The sequence below is a fragment of the Thunnus thynnus genome, chromosome 3 (genome assembly GCF_963924715.1).
Source record: "Thunnus thynnus chromosome 3, fThuThy2.1, whole genome shotgun sequence".
Taxonomy (NCBI): domain Eukaryota; kingdom Metazoa; phylum Chordata; class Actinopteri; order Scombriformes; family Scombridae; genus Thunnus; species Thunnus thynnus.
The window spans coordinates 31,124,118-31,137,649 of NC_089519.1; the positions used below are offsets into that span (position 1 = coordinate 31,124,118).

The 13,532-nt window shown below is 40.3% G+C and overlaps 1 protein-coding gene across 3 annotated transcripts in view; it reads right to left on the bottom strand.

Annotated features, from left to right (window-relative positions):
* mgat3b (beta-1,4-mannosyl-glycoprotein 4-beta-N-acetylglucosaminyltransferase b) overlaps positions 1–13,532 on the bottom strand; it is a 79,009-nt gene that overhangs the window by 13,829 nt on the left and 51,648 nt on the right. For 2 of the 3 annotated variants that reach the window (XM_067585389.1, XM_067585388.1), the window contains 3 exons: positions 3,674–4,124; positions 1,440–2,107; positions 27–309 (listed from right to left, as the gene is read on the bottom strand). In XM_067585389.1, coding sequence (XP_067441490.1) covers positions 27–309; positions 1,440–2,107; positions 3,674–4,123 — 1,401 coding nt within the window. In that variant the 5' untranslated portion in view covers position 4,124. Of the gene's footprint in view, positions 1–26; positions 310–1,439; positions 2,108–3,673; positions 4,125–10,511; positions 10,724–13,532 lie in introns of those variants that run through there. The other variant, XM_067585387.1, reaches the window with a different exon arrangement.

The following is a 13,532-nucleotide window of genomic DNA, read 5'->3' on the forward strand; positions in this document are numbered from 1 at the left end:
CAAACAAGCTAACATATCGCTGCTACCTTGCGCATGTGGATGGCGAAGGGCTCTGTCCAGCCATCAAACAACTTGAGGAATAGGAGGCCCTCATGTGCTGGGATTTCATCAGCGTCGTTGATGACGAAGACGTCGTCTGACCTGATGCCTACCACCCTGGACATGCCGTTGCGTGTCAGGAAGGTACGCAAGTAGTCATCAGCGATCCAGCCGTCCTGCCGACCGCCGTCTGGGAAGTGGTCGAGGAACACGTACAGGATCTTGTGACGTATGTAGTCATATGTACCATTAAGGAGGAGCTGCAGGAAACTGAGGAAGAGATTGCAGACGTTATAAATGTTGTTTTGTTGATTCTTTAATTGAAGTGCAAAGAGGTCATGTTATATAGGATTGTTATAAAGACCATAACAATGGTTTTGCAGGTTTTTGCTGATTTACTACAAATCACCTTACATTGTAGCTGAACCTCATAAAAACACTGCTGTTGTGTTTTAGATTTATCGATGCATTTTTCCTACCATTAGTTGGAAAAATGGTTCCTACCATTTGGACTGAAAATCAATTAGCAATGAATGAGCATCAAGTCTGCATTATTTTTGTCGTAAAAGACAAAAATGTGAAGTACACAATGAAGACCAACAGGTGATAAAGGTCCATGTTTGATAAATGATGCCTTTTAGCAGAGAAAATCCGCTGTCAGTACAGCAAACTCACTGGAAGAACAAGTCAATTAACCTGTTGATATGCATAGCGAAAGACACTGTTCACTGAATGTAGCCACTTTCATGCAGTGTCACATCCCATGATTGAACACACCAATCTCTCCCTCCAAGGCCGCGTGTAGAGTCAATCATGTCGCTCTTGTCATAATCTGCTGTAAAATTGCTCCCAAGGCATTTCATGTTGTTGCCAAAGGAACTTCACTGTAATTGTTATTCAGCACACTGATACTCAAGAAGCACGAAGGTTGGCTGCAAACAAAGACTGTAAGATGCAAACAGCAATGCAATGCACCATCAAAGTATCACAATTTGGCAAAAATTTGCAATTATTAGGATTTTGTGTAACTTTTGAATTCTACACTGATGAATATTACGAAAACCAGAGCATAAATTAGGTGTCTCCAGTGTACAGTAGGACCTCAACTGAACTCTTTTATCTATATTAAGACATGAGTATGACATGACCCTAGTTTTATAAAATATATACTACTCTCATGACTGGACTGCAATAAAAGTCCTTTACCTTTTTTAAATCCATCTTAAAGTTTGCTGAGCATGCGTGCCATTTTACAATGCAATGCTCAGGCACAAAGAGTCATCTACTGTTGGCTACAAAGCAGCTCAGTTGAGGATTACACATTTTGCTTAAATGCACATTGACCTCAAGGGCATGGCTCTTCATATCTCCACATGGTAATCCAGAAGACAGTGTCTCACCTCAGAGTCCGTTTCTCTCCATAGGCAGTAAAGTTGGATTCACAAACGAGGAACAGATCAACGGCTTGGGAGAGCTCATGAAAGCGTACGTGCAGCAGGTCAAACTCGTGGTTAACATTGATGGCGTTGATCACCCTTCTCGGAGTCTCTCTTGGCGTCAGCCGCTCCTTGGTGGGCAGATTAGAGTGGTACACCATGGTGGGAACTCCACAGTAAGGTCCGTGCCATCCCGGCCGACACACACACTTGACTAGCCGCTTCCCGTTGCCCCTAGCCCTCGCCTTGGCCTTTGGAGGGATGGAGGGCTGCTGCTGGACCTCCAGAGGTTTCCGTTGCCCAACAGCCCCTGCCCGACCACCTTCCCCAGCTCCATTGGCCGCAGCTCCCCCTGATTTCCCAGAGTACTCCTTTGGGGTCGCCACCTCCGTCCCCTGCCTGAAACAGAGGGCTCCAGCTTTGGTTCGGACAAAGTAAGGTGTTTTGTCATCTTGAAGCTGGTGAGTGCGGGTGTGGAGGTCTCCCATGGATTCTATAGAGTCTAGTACTTGATCCTTGACCACCCGGTGCTCTTTTCCCACTAATGGGACCTCTGGGAGGTCTGGTCCAGCAGGTTGGGCTGGATGGCTGGGGTTCCGTGGTTTCAGGTGGTCAGGAGGTTCAGCTCTCTCCTGAAAAGGAAGATGAAGAAGAAAAAAGAGGGCAAAGGCAACTTTCATTTAAAAGAAATACCCAACATCTGTACATCTCATTGTCATTAATTTAACAAATTGCACACAAAGAAACAGCTTGAAGTTTAGGTCGATAAGAAGTGCACACCTGAGAGATATTGATACAAAAGGAGGGATGTGGTGACAATTTTGAAACCTAATTACATCTGAATGAATATACATGATAAAACGTAATATTGTAATATAAAATGTAATAATGTAACAGAAGTTTACATGAAGCTTGCAAACAATTTGAAAGATGAGTGAATGATGATAGCACACAATGAATGACACACTTCAAGTTTCTGACTTATACGAGTTTTGCCCATTTTTAAAACTTAAGGAGATTTGAAGTTGGTGGTTTGTCAGGTCGTACCCCAACTACTTCTCTCTGTGGATTTTTTCGCTCAATAACAACGTCACAATACTTCTTCCTTTGCTCCAGAGGGACGAAACTAATAATTACTGCAGCCGCTAGAAGGCTTTGTCACATGAATGTAAACATATGCTTTTTTTGGACATTTGTTTAGACATCTGAAGCTATTGTTTATTGTGGGAGGACAGTCTCAGAGAAACGTGTGCACAATTCTTGAAATGTATGAAGAACACAGATTTATTTGAACAGCAAAGACAGTCAATAGCTAAAGGCCGTCAGGTCAGCTATTTAAAATACACTGGTTCTCAACATTGGTGCTTTGAGAAGCTGGTGAGGACATTTGTTATACTTTATCTTTGAAAGAGCCACAACTACATATGTGTTCACCTCATTGTGGAGCATTAACAGGTTACTAGGCAACCTTGTCAGTGACATTAAACACACTAAAATGGGAGTGAATGAAATGAGGGCAGTTAATGTTTACATAAAATCAATAATGCGTGAGGTAATATACCTCAAGAGGGTTAAAAAAAATATCTCACCTCAAAGGGAACACCATTGTTAATTTCTATTCCTTATTTACATTCTCTCCTTTAATTTTAAAACGTGTACTGTATGAAACGATATTCTTGTTGTTTTTACACATTTTATTTCATCAAAACTAATGTGAAGGTTTATCAGCCTCACTCAGCTTCCTGTATTAGGTTAATGCTGCTTGTTCACATTTAAATTTTGAGGCTGATACCAATACGTAATGACATATCTGCTTCTTGTCATTTATCAGATGACACACAGTATAAACAGATAAGATATATCTGCAATAAGCTAATATTGGCCTTTTTATCATGACAGCGATCATTCATAAAAAACGCATCTACAAAACAAGACATCCGTCATTTTTTGCAGGCTGTGTGTCTTGGACCTGTAGTGTTAAATTGTACTTGTTGTTAAACCAGTCAGTTGTCGCCAAATCAGTTAGGACCAAAATCTTGGTCAACGCGGATATAACTAAAGTTGGTCTCAACAAACACTGAACATTTTGAGAAAGGTGGCAGGGTTGTTGTATTGCACTGTATTACACTGTACAGGTGTTTCTATTTTTCTGATCACTCTGAGTACATAGAGTGATAGTAAATGTTTAATCATCTTACCTCATTTGGAGCGTCTCCCCGCTGGTTCTCTTCTGGTTTCTCCCAAGGATGAGGAGGCGCTGGCTCCTCCCTGAGCCTCATCTCTAGCCCTGCACTCCCAATGATTCCGGCACCACCAACCACAATACCCCCAATCCCCAAATCCATCCCTCCGCCGCCCCCTCCTCCTCCCGCAGCACCCGCCACACCTCTAGCTTTGGTGTCCGATGGGCGGAGAACAGGTAGGGGAGGTGCCTCTTCAGGGGAGGCGGGGCTGAGCGGGGTCGCGGCCGCACCCTTCTCCCTCCAGAAGAAGCCGGTGACCATGATGAAGGACTTGATGTTGGGGTACGGGGCTGAGAGCTCACGCAGCAGGGAGACGTAGTGGAGGGCCTTGTAGTAGTGGAGGAAGGAGATGACACACAGGCCCACCGTGCACAGCAAGAACACCCTGTGCCGCCGCATTTTCATCCTGGAAAGAGAAGGAGGGAGGGGACGGGTGGGGAAGGAGAGAAATGAAGAAACATGAGTCCGACTAATAACATCAAAAAACAATTTCCGTTTCCAAATAATCTCTTTATTCCTATCTGTACTATTTACCTCTGTGGGTGAAACACAATTAACTTAAGAGTAATTTCCTCAAGGGTTGTTAAAAAAAAGACACACACAAAAAAAAATCAATCACCACCCTTTGGATTTGGTAAAAGCACAGTCCAACTAACAGAAGGAAGGTGATAGCCTCAAGCGCTAACCAATTAGATAAAAAATGTTCACTATTTCTCCACTCAGACTGATGTTTTCTCCCCTGGTTACAGGAAAGTAGCTAAACTGGGGTAAAAAACTTGTTGAAATGAAAAGCAGGCTGGAATTATGAAACTTTTAACTGATTTTTACATGCAAGGCCCCTCATGGCTAATTGTTCTTTAATGTGGACAACTGAGTTAGCTTGATTTGATTGTGGATCATGAATGAGCCATGAGCCTGAATTTTTCAGCTTTACAGATGGATCTCTGTTGACAAACAGAGAAACAAGTAGAAGTGCTGATTTATTCACAATTTTGTTCCAAAACAGATCCTAATCTAAAACACTGAAAAATGGATTGTTATTATGTATGAGTTGTGTAGAGATATACAGAGAAAAGCAGAAACAGTGGAAAGAGTAAGAGTAGACTAAACACTAGCATGCTTATGCTAAGCAGGTATAATGTTTACCACGTTCGCCATCTTTGTTAAGCGTAATAGCATGCAGTGTCATTAGTTGTTTTGCAGGTATTGATGACCAAAGTATGTGACAAGCAGAAACTCTTGATGATGGTGGTAGAGGCAGAGTTAAGGGATCACCAAAGTGATTACAATTCACCCTGAGGAGGACAGGAACGTCTGAACCCAATTTTGCTTAGATGACAATCTATCTGATAGTTGTTGAGGCATTTCATTGAAAACCTCTTACGTCAACCTCAAAGTAGTGCTAGAGGAAAAGTGAGGGAATCACCAATGTCAGTAGGATTCACCCTCTTGGTACAATGATTGTCTGTACAATATTGAGTGGTAATTCAGTGGTAGACAACCACTTTGGTCCAGATTGAGATATTTCAGCCTGGACCAAAGTGGTGGTCTGACTATTCGATAGACCCACATTGCCATCCATAGAGCAATGCCGCTCACATGGCTAATGAATAACACAGTGTTCAATATCACAAGGTGACACTGATCAACCACAGATCATCCTAATTTAATCCTGTGCATTCACCTCACATTTCCTCTCTGTTACAGTAAAAAGGGATTGAAATAGAGCACAAAAGTGGACTCGAGGCATCTGAAAGGGAACGCCTGTCTTGACTTTTGAGTGGGATTTCCTTTCTCGCCAGGCACAGGCAGTACGGTCAAGGAACGGGGACACTCAGTGCTTACGCAGCAAGATTTATTCTGGTGCTCTAATCCATCTTCAAAAAATGTCGGACATCTGAACACATTAAGCATACAATGTGCAGGGGAATAAAAAAAACAAAACACTAAGGTAAAGAAAAGTGCCAGTGACCTCCCAGCGATGCATTGCATGAATCTGAAGTAGCTTGTTCAGCACAGCCCCCCCCCCGCCCTCGAGGGTCTCAACTACTGGATATGAAGAGAAAGGTGTAGAGAGAAGATGTGTGTAAAGAAGGGCAGGGGAAGAGAGATGTCTGGCTGAAGATGGGGGAGGAGAAAGAGGAGAGAGGAGGTGGTTGCGAGGAAGCATGGAGAGATGTGGTCCAGTGGAGGGAGGAGAGGAATGAATGAGGCATGAGCGGGAACCGAGAGGAGTGAACATGAAGGGAGCAGAGATGAAAAGAGAGAGAGAGGGGGAGAGTCCTCTGTGAGAATACAACATTTCACAAGAATGTGCAGTGTTAACAAGACAACCACAAGTTCAAAAAGGTTAGCAGCTTAAAAAAATCAGATCTGTAACTGTGAACACTGATTTCAAAGAAAAACTATCATTATCATACTGGTGTCAGTTCATACCTAATTTTTTATACTGATACCAAAAAGATTTGTAATTTTTGCTTCCTCACTTTGTGGAATAACATTTACAAAACAAACAAAAGTTTGCAAACATAGCACACAACTTTGGCTCAATAAAACATAAACTGACAAGGTTATGACTGAAAAGTAGCTATAATCAATATTTCAATATTGACAATGGATCTCATTTCAACTGGTATGTAGAAGGGGTTGCTTGTAGTGACAAACACAATGATCGTCTAACAGTTTCCCACAGTTCTGCTTCACTGTTTCGGTTTACTCTCACCGCTTGCATAGCAAAATTTACCGCTACAGTAGAGGTGTCAAAGCTCTAAAAAAACCCCCACTGTATACTACGTGCCGAAAACACCAAGCAGCATACAGGTGAATAGCAGGTGAGCATAGTGGAGCATTTAGCAGCTAAAGAACCAGATATTTCTCTCAGGTGGGGGAGGGTCTGAAAACAGAGCTAAAGGTGGCTATAAACTCCAAATGAATGCTAATGTTGCTACTTATCTGTGGTATGAGTAACTGTCAGCTGAAATGGTTACAGTAATGTCAGTTTGTTACTGCTGTCCCCAAGTTCACATCAGGAAATATGTGATCTTAGAGAAAGTGAACAAGACCTGAAAAAGAATTATAGTTTAATTTTCATGTAATTCTCTCTCACGCACTCAGAGCTAACTAATAAGCTAAATAATAGCTTGTAATTGCAGAAGTTTATGAACAACAACAATCTGCACCTGGACCTCAATATTAACTAAAAGCGAATCACTTGTTCCTTGGCCTGTATGATAGGAGGTTGTTGAGACATCAACACAGACAAACCAGAAAGTGATTGACAGAGGTGAGGTAATAATTCATAGCTGACAAATCTTATCAAATGAAGATTTAATACAAATGTCGCCAGAAGTGATGGACCTTTACATGAAAGGTTTGGGAAGTTTAGGTTAAAATTCATCTTTAAAACACATTACTCCATCAACCAAAGAGGTTGCCACTTTTTTATTTTTTTATTTTTACCTACACCGTATTTTTTGGGGGAAAAAAAAAAAAAGACATAAGCATCCCTAAAGGAGATACTGATGCTATTTTCAATTTTTGGGAAGAATTCCCATGCTTCCTTTGTTTTCAGTCAGACAGAAATGAACAACCATATACTGATAGAGATATGTGTTGTTGTATAACTACTGCATCTCCTCACGGAAAGAGTATATTGCCTTTTTAAAGTATTCATTAAACATAGTCAATTCCTTTGTTGCTAGGAACACAATCATACATTAAAGGGAAGAAAGGAGAAATTGAAGGATTTAGAGGAGGTGGTGTTAACAGGAGGGAGGGAAGAAGTCAAAGGAAATGAGAAGAGGTGGAAGCTGGTGGTGTTTGGTGTATTAGTGAAGCACAGCGCCACCTCATCTCGCGCTGCCACATCCTCTCTTCAAGTCTCTCAATTCCCCACTATTATCTGTCATCTCCAATTCCCCTTCACTCGCTCCCTTATTCACTCCACTCTCCTCTGTCTCCCACACAGCTTGCCATAAAAGGACAAAGAGGAAGTGAGGGGTGAATAAAAGACTCATCTCTTTTTACCCCCTCCCCTAATATGCAGAGAAATCACAAGAAACAGTGACAGTGACGCAACGATACTCATGCCTGTTCACAGACACTAAATATTTTCTTACAAGTGGTGGGAAACAGCAATGTTCAATGTTCATTTGGGCACCTAACTATTGTTTTAAGACAGACTTGAACCCATCTTTTAAAGAAATTGTTCTATTTATAGCTTACTTGCTGATAGTTGGATGAGAAGATTGACATCACTCTTATGTCTGTATGCTAAATGTGAATCAAGAGCCTGGATACACTTAGCTTAGCTTAGCAAAAAGACTGGAGGCAAGTGGAAACAGTTAGCTCTATCTAATAAAGATATTTTTAGATTTTGGTTTTTGTATGGATAACACAAACAAGACATACTGTGTTTATTTGTGAGCTTTAGGGGTGCTGGTAGGTGGCATTTTTTTTTACCTGTGGACAAAACCAGGCTGGGGAGAGCAGCAGGTGAGCTAACTGTCAATCACAGCTGTCAATCAACACCCACAAGGCAGACATCAACGCTACAAGTCAAATCTTATTAACGGAGCAAAAATTGTCAAAATGACCACCAGTACACTTATTAGAGGGCCCAAATTTAGTGATTAAGACCATAATGACCATAATGGGTATTTCTAGAGAGAGGTTGATGCTTTTTGAATGGGAGTCAGTTGGAGCCAGGGATTTCTTGGAGCCAGCTGGCCATTGGTGACATTACACTTTGACCTACTTCCACACTGGCTTCAGGCTCAAGTTATCTCTAGTTGTCGCTTGGTATTTACTGAAATGTCATACTAGTCCTTTAAGGAAATAAAACACAGTGTATCTTGCTCTCCAGTTCATTGTAAATGTAGCAACAGAACTGTGTTGTCTTTTATGTCTAAATCTCTAGCACCCCGGGAAAGGGTTAACTTGCATCACAATAATGTTATTTCAATGAAGAAAACTTTCAGTTTGGCTTGTTGCTAATACTTTAGTATTGTTGATAGTAGATACAGGGTAGCCTCTGAACATCCACCTTTTTTTTGAATTTCCACCCATTTGGCATACACAAGTGGAAAGGTTATAACAGAGGAACTAAAAGGCCAAACTGTATGTATTAGGTTTAATTTGAAAAGTAATAGTTTGTAGTTTGGCTCAAAAAAGTGTTTTTGGTTCTTGTTTATAATGAGTCATATTTAAATAACAATGCTTAAAATAAGCTTGAAATATTACTGGAGGTTCTTTAACTACAGAAGTTACCAATATCGGTCACTTGTTTTAATGGAGTTATCACTACAATTAAATTTCATCCTCAAAAAAAGTTTTGGCCATTTAGCATAACCTTTTTATAACGTTGTGATCTTGGTGATGTTAATACATCCAGCAAAAACATTAGCTTTTATTTCAGCCTGTCCCCACAAGAAAAACGACAGTATAGGTCTAAAATTAAGGCCAACAAAAACGACCTATAGTTATGTTATGCAATCATTGAGTGAACTGGGGTTATTGATGATTGTAGAGGCGTAGTAAACATTTGCCTTCTGCTCATGTGTCTGAACTATTTTGTTTTACTGGCAGCTCAAAAGAAATACTCAGTAACTAAGGTGGGTAGCCATTAAAAGCTGGTCTTGGACTATACTTAATAGCTACATATTTTTATACTTTGTTATGCAAGTGGTTTTCCAATGGGGGTGTGGAAGCACTAGGGCTTCACTGATCTGACATTTAGTGAAAGGTTACTTGGTGTAAAGCAGTACCTTCAACAGCTTAAGGACTCTTTCATGGTGAAAAACACCTTTTTTTCTTTTTTCCTGCCAGGGAATCTTACACAGCGGACAGTTTATCCAACCTGAATTGAAGTTGATCATTGTAAATATTATTCAGAACTGATACAAAGGATCATTAGAGAGTCCAGCTGTCTTTTCTTTAAACATACTGTATGTTGTCTGACTGAGAAAATGTCAATGTAAAATAATTTTGGCACTTTTATTTTTATTTTGTTGGCAACAAAGGCTGATTAATGTGCAATGTCTTATCTGTTAATGCACTTGACTCATGTTACAAACACTGCAAGCAATTTCATGGAGAACATTTTAATAAAAAGTTGCAGTGTATAAAATGTCTGTTATGTGATGTGTACTATCCCTAAATTAGACAGTTTTGTTGACAAAAAAAGTAAATCATTAATACTGCACAAATTAAGAACCGGTGCTGTGAAAGGTAGTTTGAATAATATGCAATGTTACCCAAATGATGCAAAAAATAGAAATTAGGTCCAGCCAGTTAAAAGCTTTGAAACACAACAACAAGTATTTTTTTAAAGTAATTTGTAGTAAATGCAATGGTAGTCTGAATAAAATTTACTGGTGAAAAATGAGTAAAATTTACTTATGGAAACAGAAATTTTGCTAGTAAACTTTACAAGTATTTCTTGGTTAAACTTAATGCTTATTGGTATGTAGACTTTGCTGAAAATACCTTCTGTTAAATTTACTAGGAACTTCTGTGTGGAAATCTTTGCCAAGGTTTTTCTATGTAAATCTTACTCCACAATTTTTTTTCAGTGTAAATTACTAACAACTAACTACCTTAAAAAAATACATAAAAGGTTAGTATTTTTGACAAACCTTTTCATTTACTGCTGAAAAGGTTTTGAATATAAGAGAGGAATCACAGAAAGGGCAATAACTTATCCCCATAAGTTACTACAAAATTTACTTAAAAAACGACTTAGCCCATCATCATTTTATACAGCCCATCACCATCCATATTCAAAAGCACTTACAAACAGAGTATCTGCAGGCATCGTGTGGGTTTTTTCTGTTGATTCAGGGATGCCCAGGTACCTCTAAGCCAAGACATCACTGTAGAAATTATTCCAATGTGCTCATGTCACCAGTCGTTGTAAGTGTATTGCTGCAAACCTCCTCTCCCCTGCGATGCTGCCTGTCAGATAATGCACAGGGTGGAGTTGTCAAAGTCACAAATAGCTGACAATGTCGGCATACCTGTTGCTCAGACAAATTAAAATGGGTGGAGCAAAATATTGTTGACAGTAACTTTTGTTTGCTCTGGTTTTCATAGGCTGACATATGACAAAGATTATATGCAAATGTCAATTTGATGCAAGAGTGATTTGTTGAAGCACCTTCCTGGTTTCCACAGTGTTGTCACACCTGTACTGTACTGTATATATTGACCTCCTGTCACTAGTTTATTTCCAGGCCTTATGAAATGCACTCACTCAATTTGCAAATCTGAACCAACCAATCTGAACCTCAAGCAATATCATTCATAAATGTTATAACTATCCTTCAGTTTCCACTGTACTTACATCTTATAACACAGGTAACATGCGATGTTAATACTGTAGAGCGACACTGACAGAAAAAGACGACAACAATTATTAACCTATTTCTACAAAGAGAAAAAATAAATAAAACAAAATAAAAAGGGTGGTACTTTTCCACTGGTGCCCATGTTTCAGTGTATTCTCTCTTATTATTTTGCGGTCTTAAAGCTTCCTTTTCTGACTTAATCATTTCTATTGCTTCAGTGATACATTCACTCCCGGTTGTACAGTATGTTTCCTGTAATACAAATGAGCTCAAGCTGATAATCATCAGAGTATGTCAAACTTTAGAAACCTCCTTCAGAGGCACAGGAAACACTATAGAGCTGGTTTAACCGGCTGAGTAGCACCTGCACTGAAATGTTTTCAGTCCTAGTAGGACTCCCAGTAGGACTGAGTATGCCTCACTGGGAGGGTGCAGGTCTAGATCGGTCCCTGTCACAGGTGGTGTTTTGCATGGATCAGTTCTCGGCCTCCTCCTGTTTACCCTCTATGTAGCCCCCTTTGGACACGTCAACAGCAGACATAGGATGTCTTTTCATTGCTATGATGATGATACCCAGCTGTACATCAAAACTCACCAAACCCCTCTGCAGCCATGTCATACCTCAGCCAGATTCAGTCATCCCTTATACCTCATCTCACCTTTGACAGCCAGGATATCCCCATTTCCATCTAAGTTACTAGGTTTGACCCTCAGCTGACTTTTGATGACCACATAAAATATCCAGTGTTTCCCCTATAATAGTACAGGCCTCCAGGGCCCCCAGGCCAAGGAGAACCCCCACCAGGCCAAAAAAATATTTCTTTTACTGCCAAAAATAACGCCAAATACCCATTCATTCCGCAATCAATAGCTTTTGGGAGTCTGTGCAGCGCTGTACAGAAACGTGAGTTAACCTCTGTAGCGTTGCCTGGGAAACTCCTGGTAGCGTAGCTTCTTCAAGGAATGGGGAAGTGCGTAATGTGTGTGTATAGCGAGTGAGTGGTTGAGTGAGCGGGTGGAATGCCAGCAGAGCAGAGGAAAAGGTTAGCAGTAAGTTGGTCAACCTGACAGTAAATGTACAGTACAGACTACAGTGTGTCAGTTAATAAATGCTGCAGCTTCTCAAGACCAAGAAAAGTCACATCTGTTGTTTCCCCAACTGCTGGAAAAGTGAAGGGGGTTAGCTCCAAAGGGTTAGCCTAACCTGATGATGCTAAACGGAGAAATGGAGTAAAGTACGGCTGCTGAGCTCCCCCCGCCCCGCCAGGACAAAACAGTCAACGTAGTGGAAACACTGATATCTATGCAAAACCTCTTAGCGCCATCACAAAAACATCTCTAAACTCTGCCTCTCTCTCACCCAGTCAGATGGAGAGAAACTTGCCCATGCCTTTATCAACTCAAGACTGGACTACTGCAATAATGTGCTCTTCACAGGGAACCCCTGGCAGGAACACCCAGAAGCTCCAGCACATTCAGAACCAGCGCTGCCAGGATCCTGATGAGAGTGTGAAAACACAAACATACAACACCAATTCTGTTTTTATTGCACTGGCTCCCTGTCTCCTTCAGGAATGACTACAAAGCTCTGCTAAAACTTGGATTTCTTTTTTCCTGTGTTGTAATTGTTTTAACATTGACTTCTTTGTTGAATGATCTACTGCAACAACAAAGCATCAAACCCCAATATAACACATTCCTTCATGTTATTACTCCTGTGTAGAGCTGCGGTTATTTTTATTATTGAGTAATCTGATAGTTTTCTTGATTAATCCGTTGGTCCATAAAATAGTAGAAAATACTAAAAAAATGAATAAATAAATAAAAATCACAATTTCCCTGAGCCCAAGATAACATATTCATATTGCAAACCCAAAGATATTGAGTTCAATATCATAGAAAACTAAGAAAATCTTCCTGATTCATTTCCAGGCAATAAACTAATCAATCAATCACCCAATCATTTCAGCTCTACTCCTACATGTATTGTTTTTAATTTCTTATATAGTTTAACTTCTATGTTTTGCATGTCTTATCATGGTTTCAGTTTATTTCTTTGTGTCATAGTTCTATATGTAGTTTTACAGAGCTTTATCTATAACTGTGGTTTTGACAGGTACTAAACTATCATTACACACTATTATCACACTTGGACACTTGGACAGAATTGAGCACACACACACACACACACACACACACACACACACACACACACTGAAGCTATGGCCTCATCATAACACCTTTTTCTTTCGTAATCTTTGTTTTTAATCTAAATTTACATTCCTGTCCGTGGTTAAAAAAGCACTTTTGGACAAACCTATCTAGTGAAAGCACTTTAAAATCCTGCCAACCAATGGGCAACACCCAGCAGCTATCTCTACGTTGATAAGCCAGCCAATCAAAACTGGGCATGTGTTCAGGACTGGAATGCACTGAATTGAGGGAAGAGGGTATTTTCAGAAAACTGC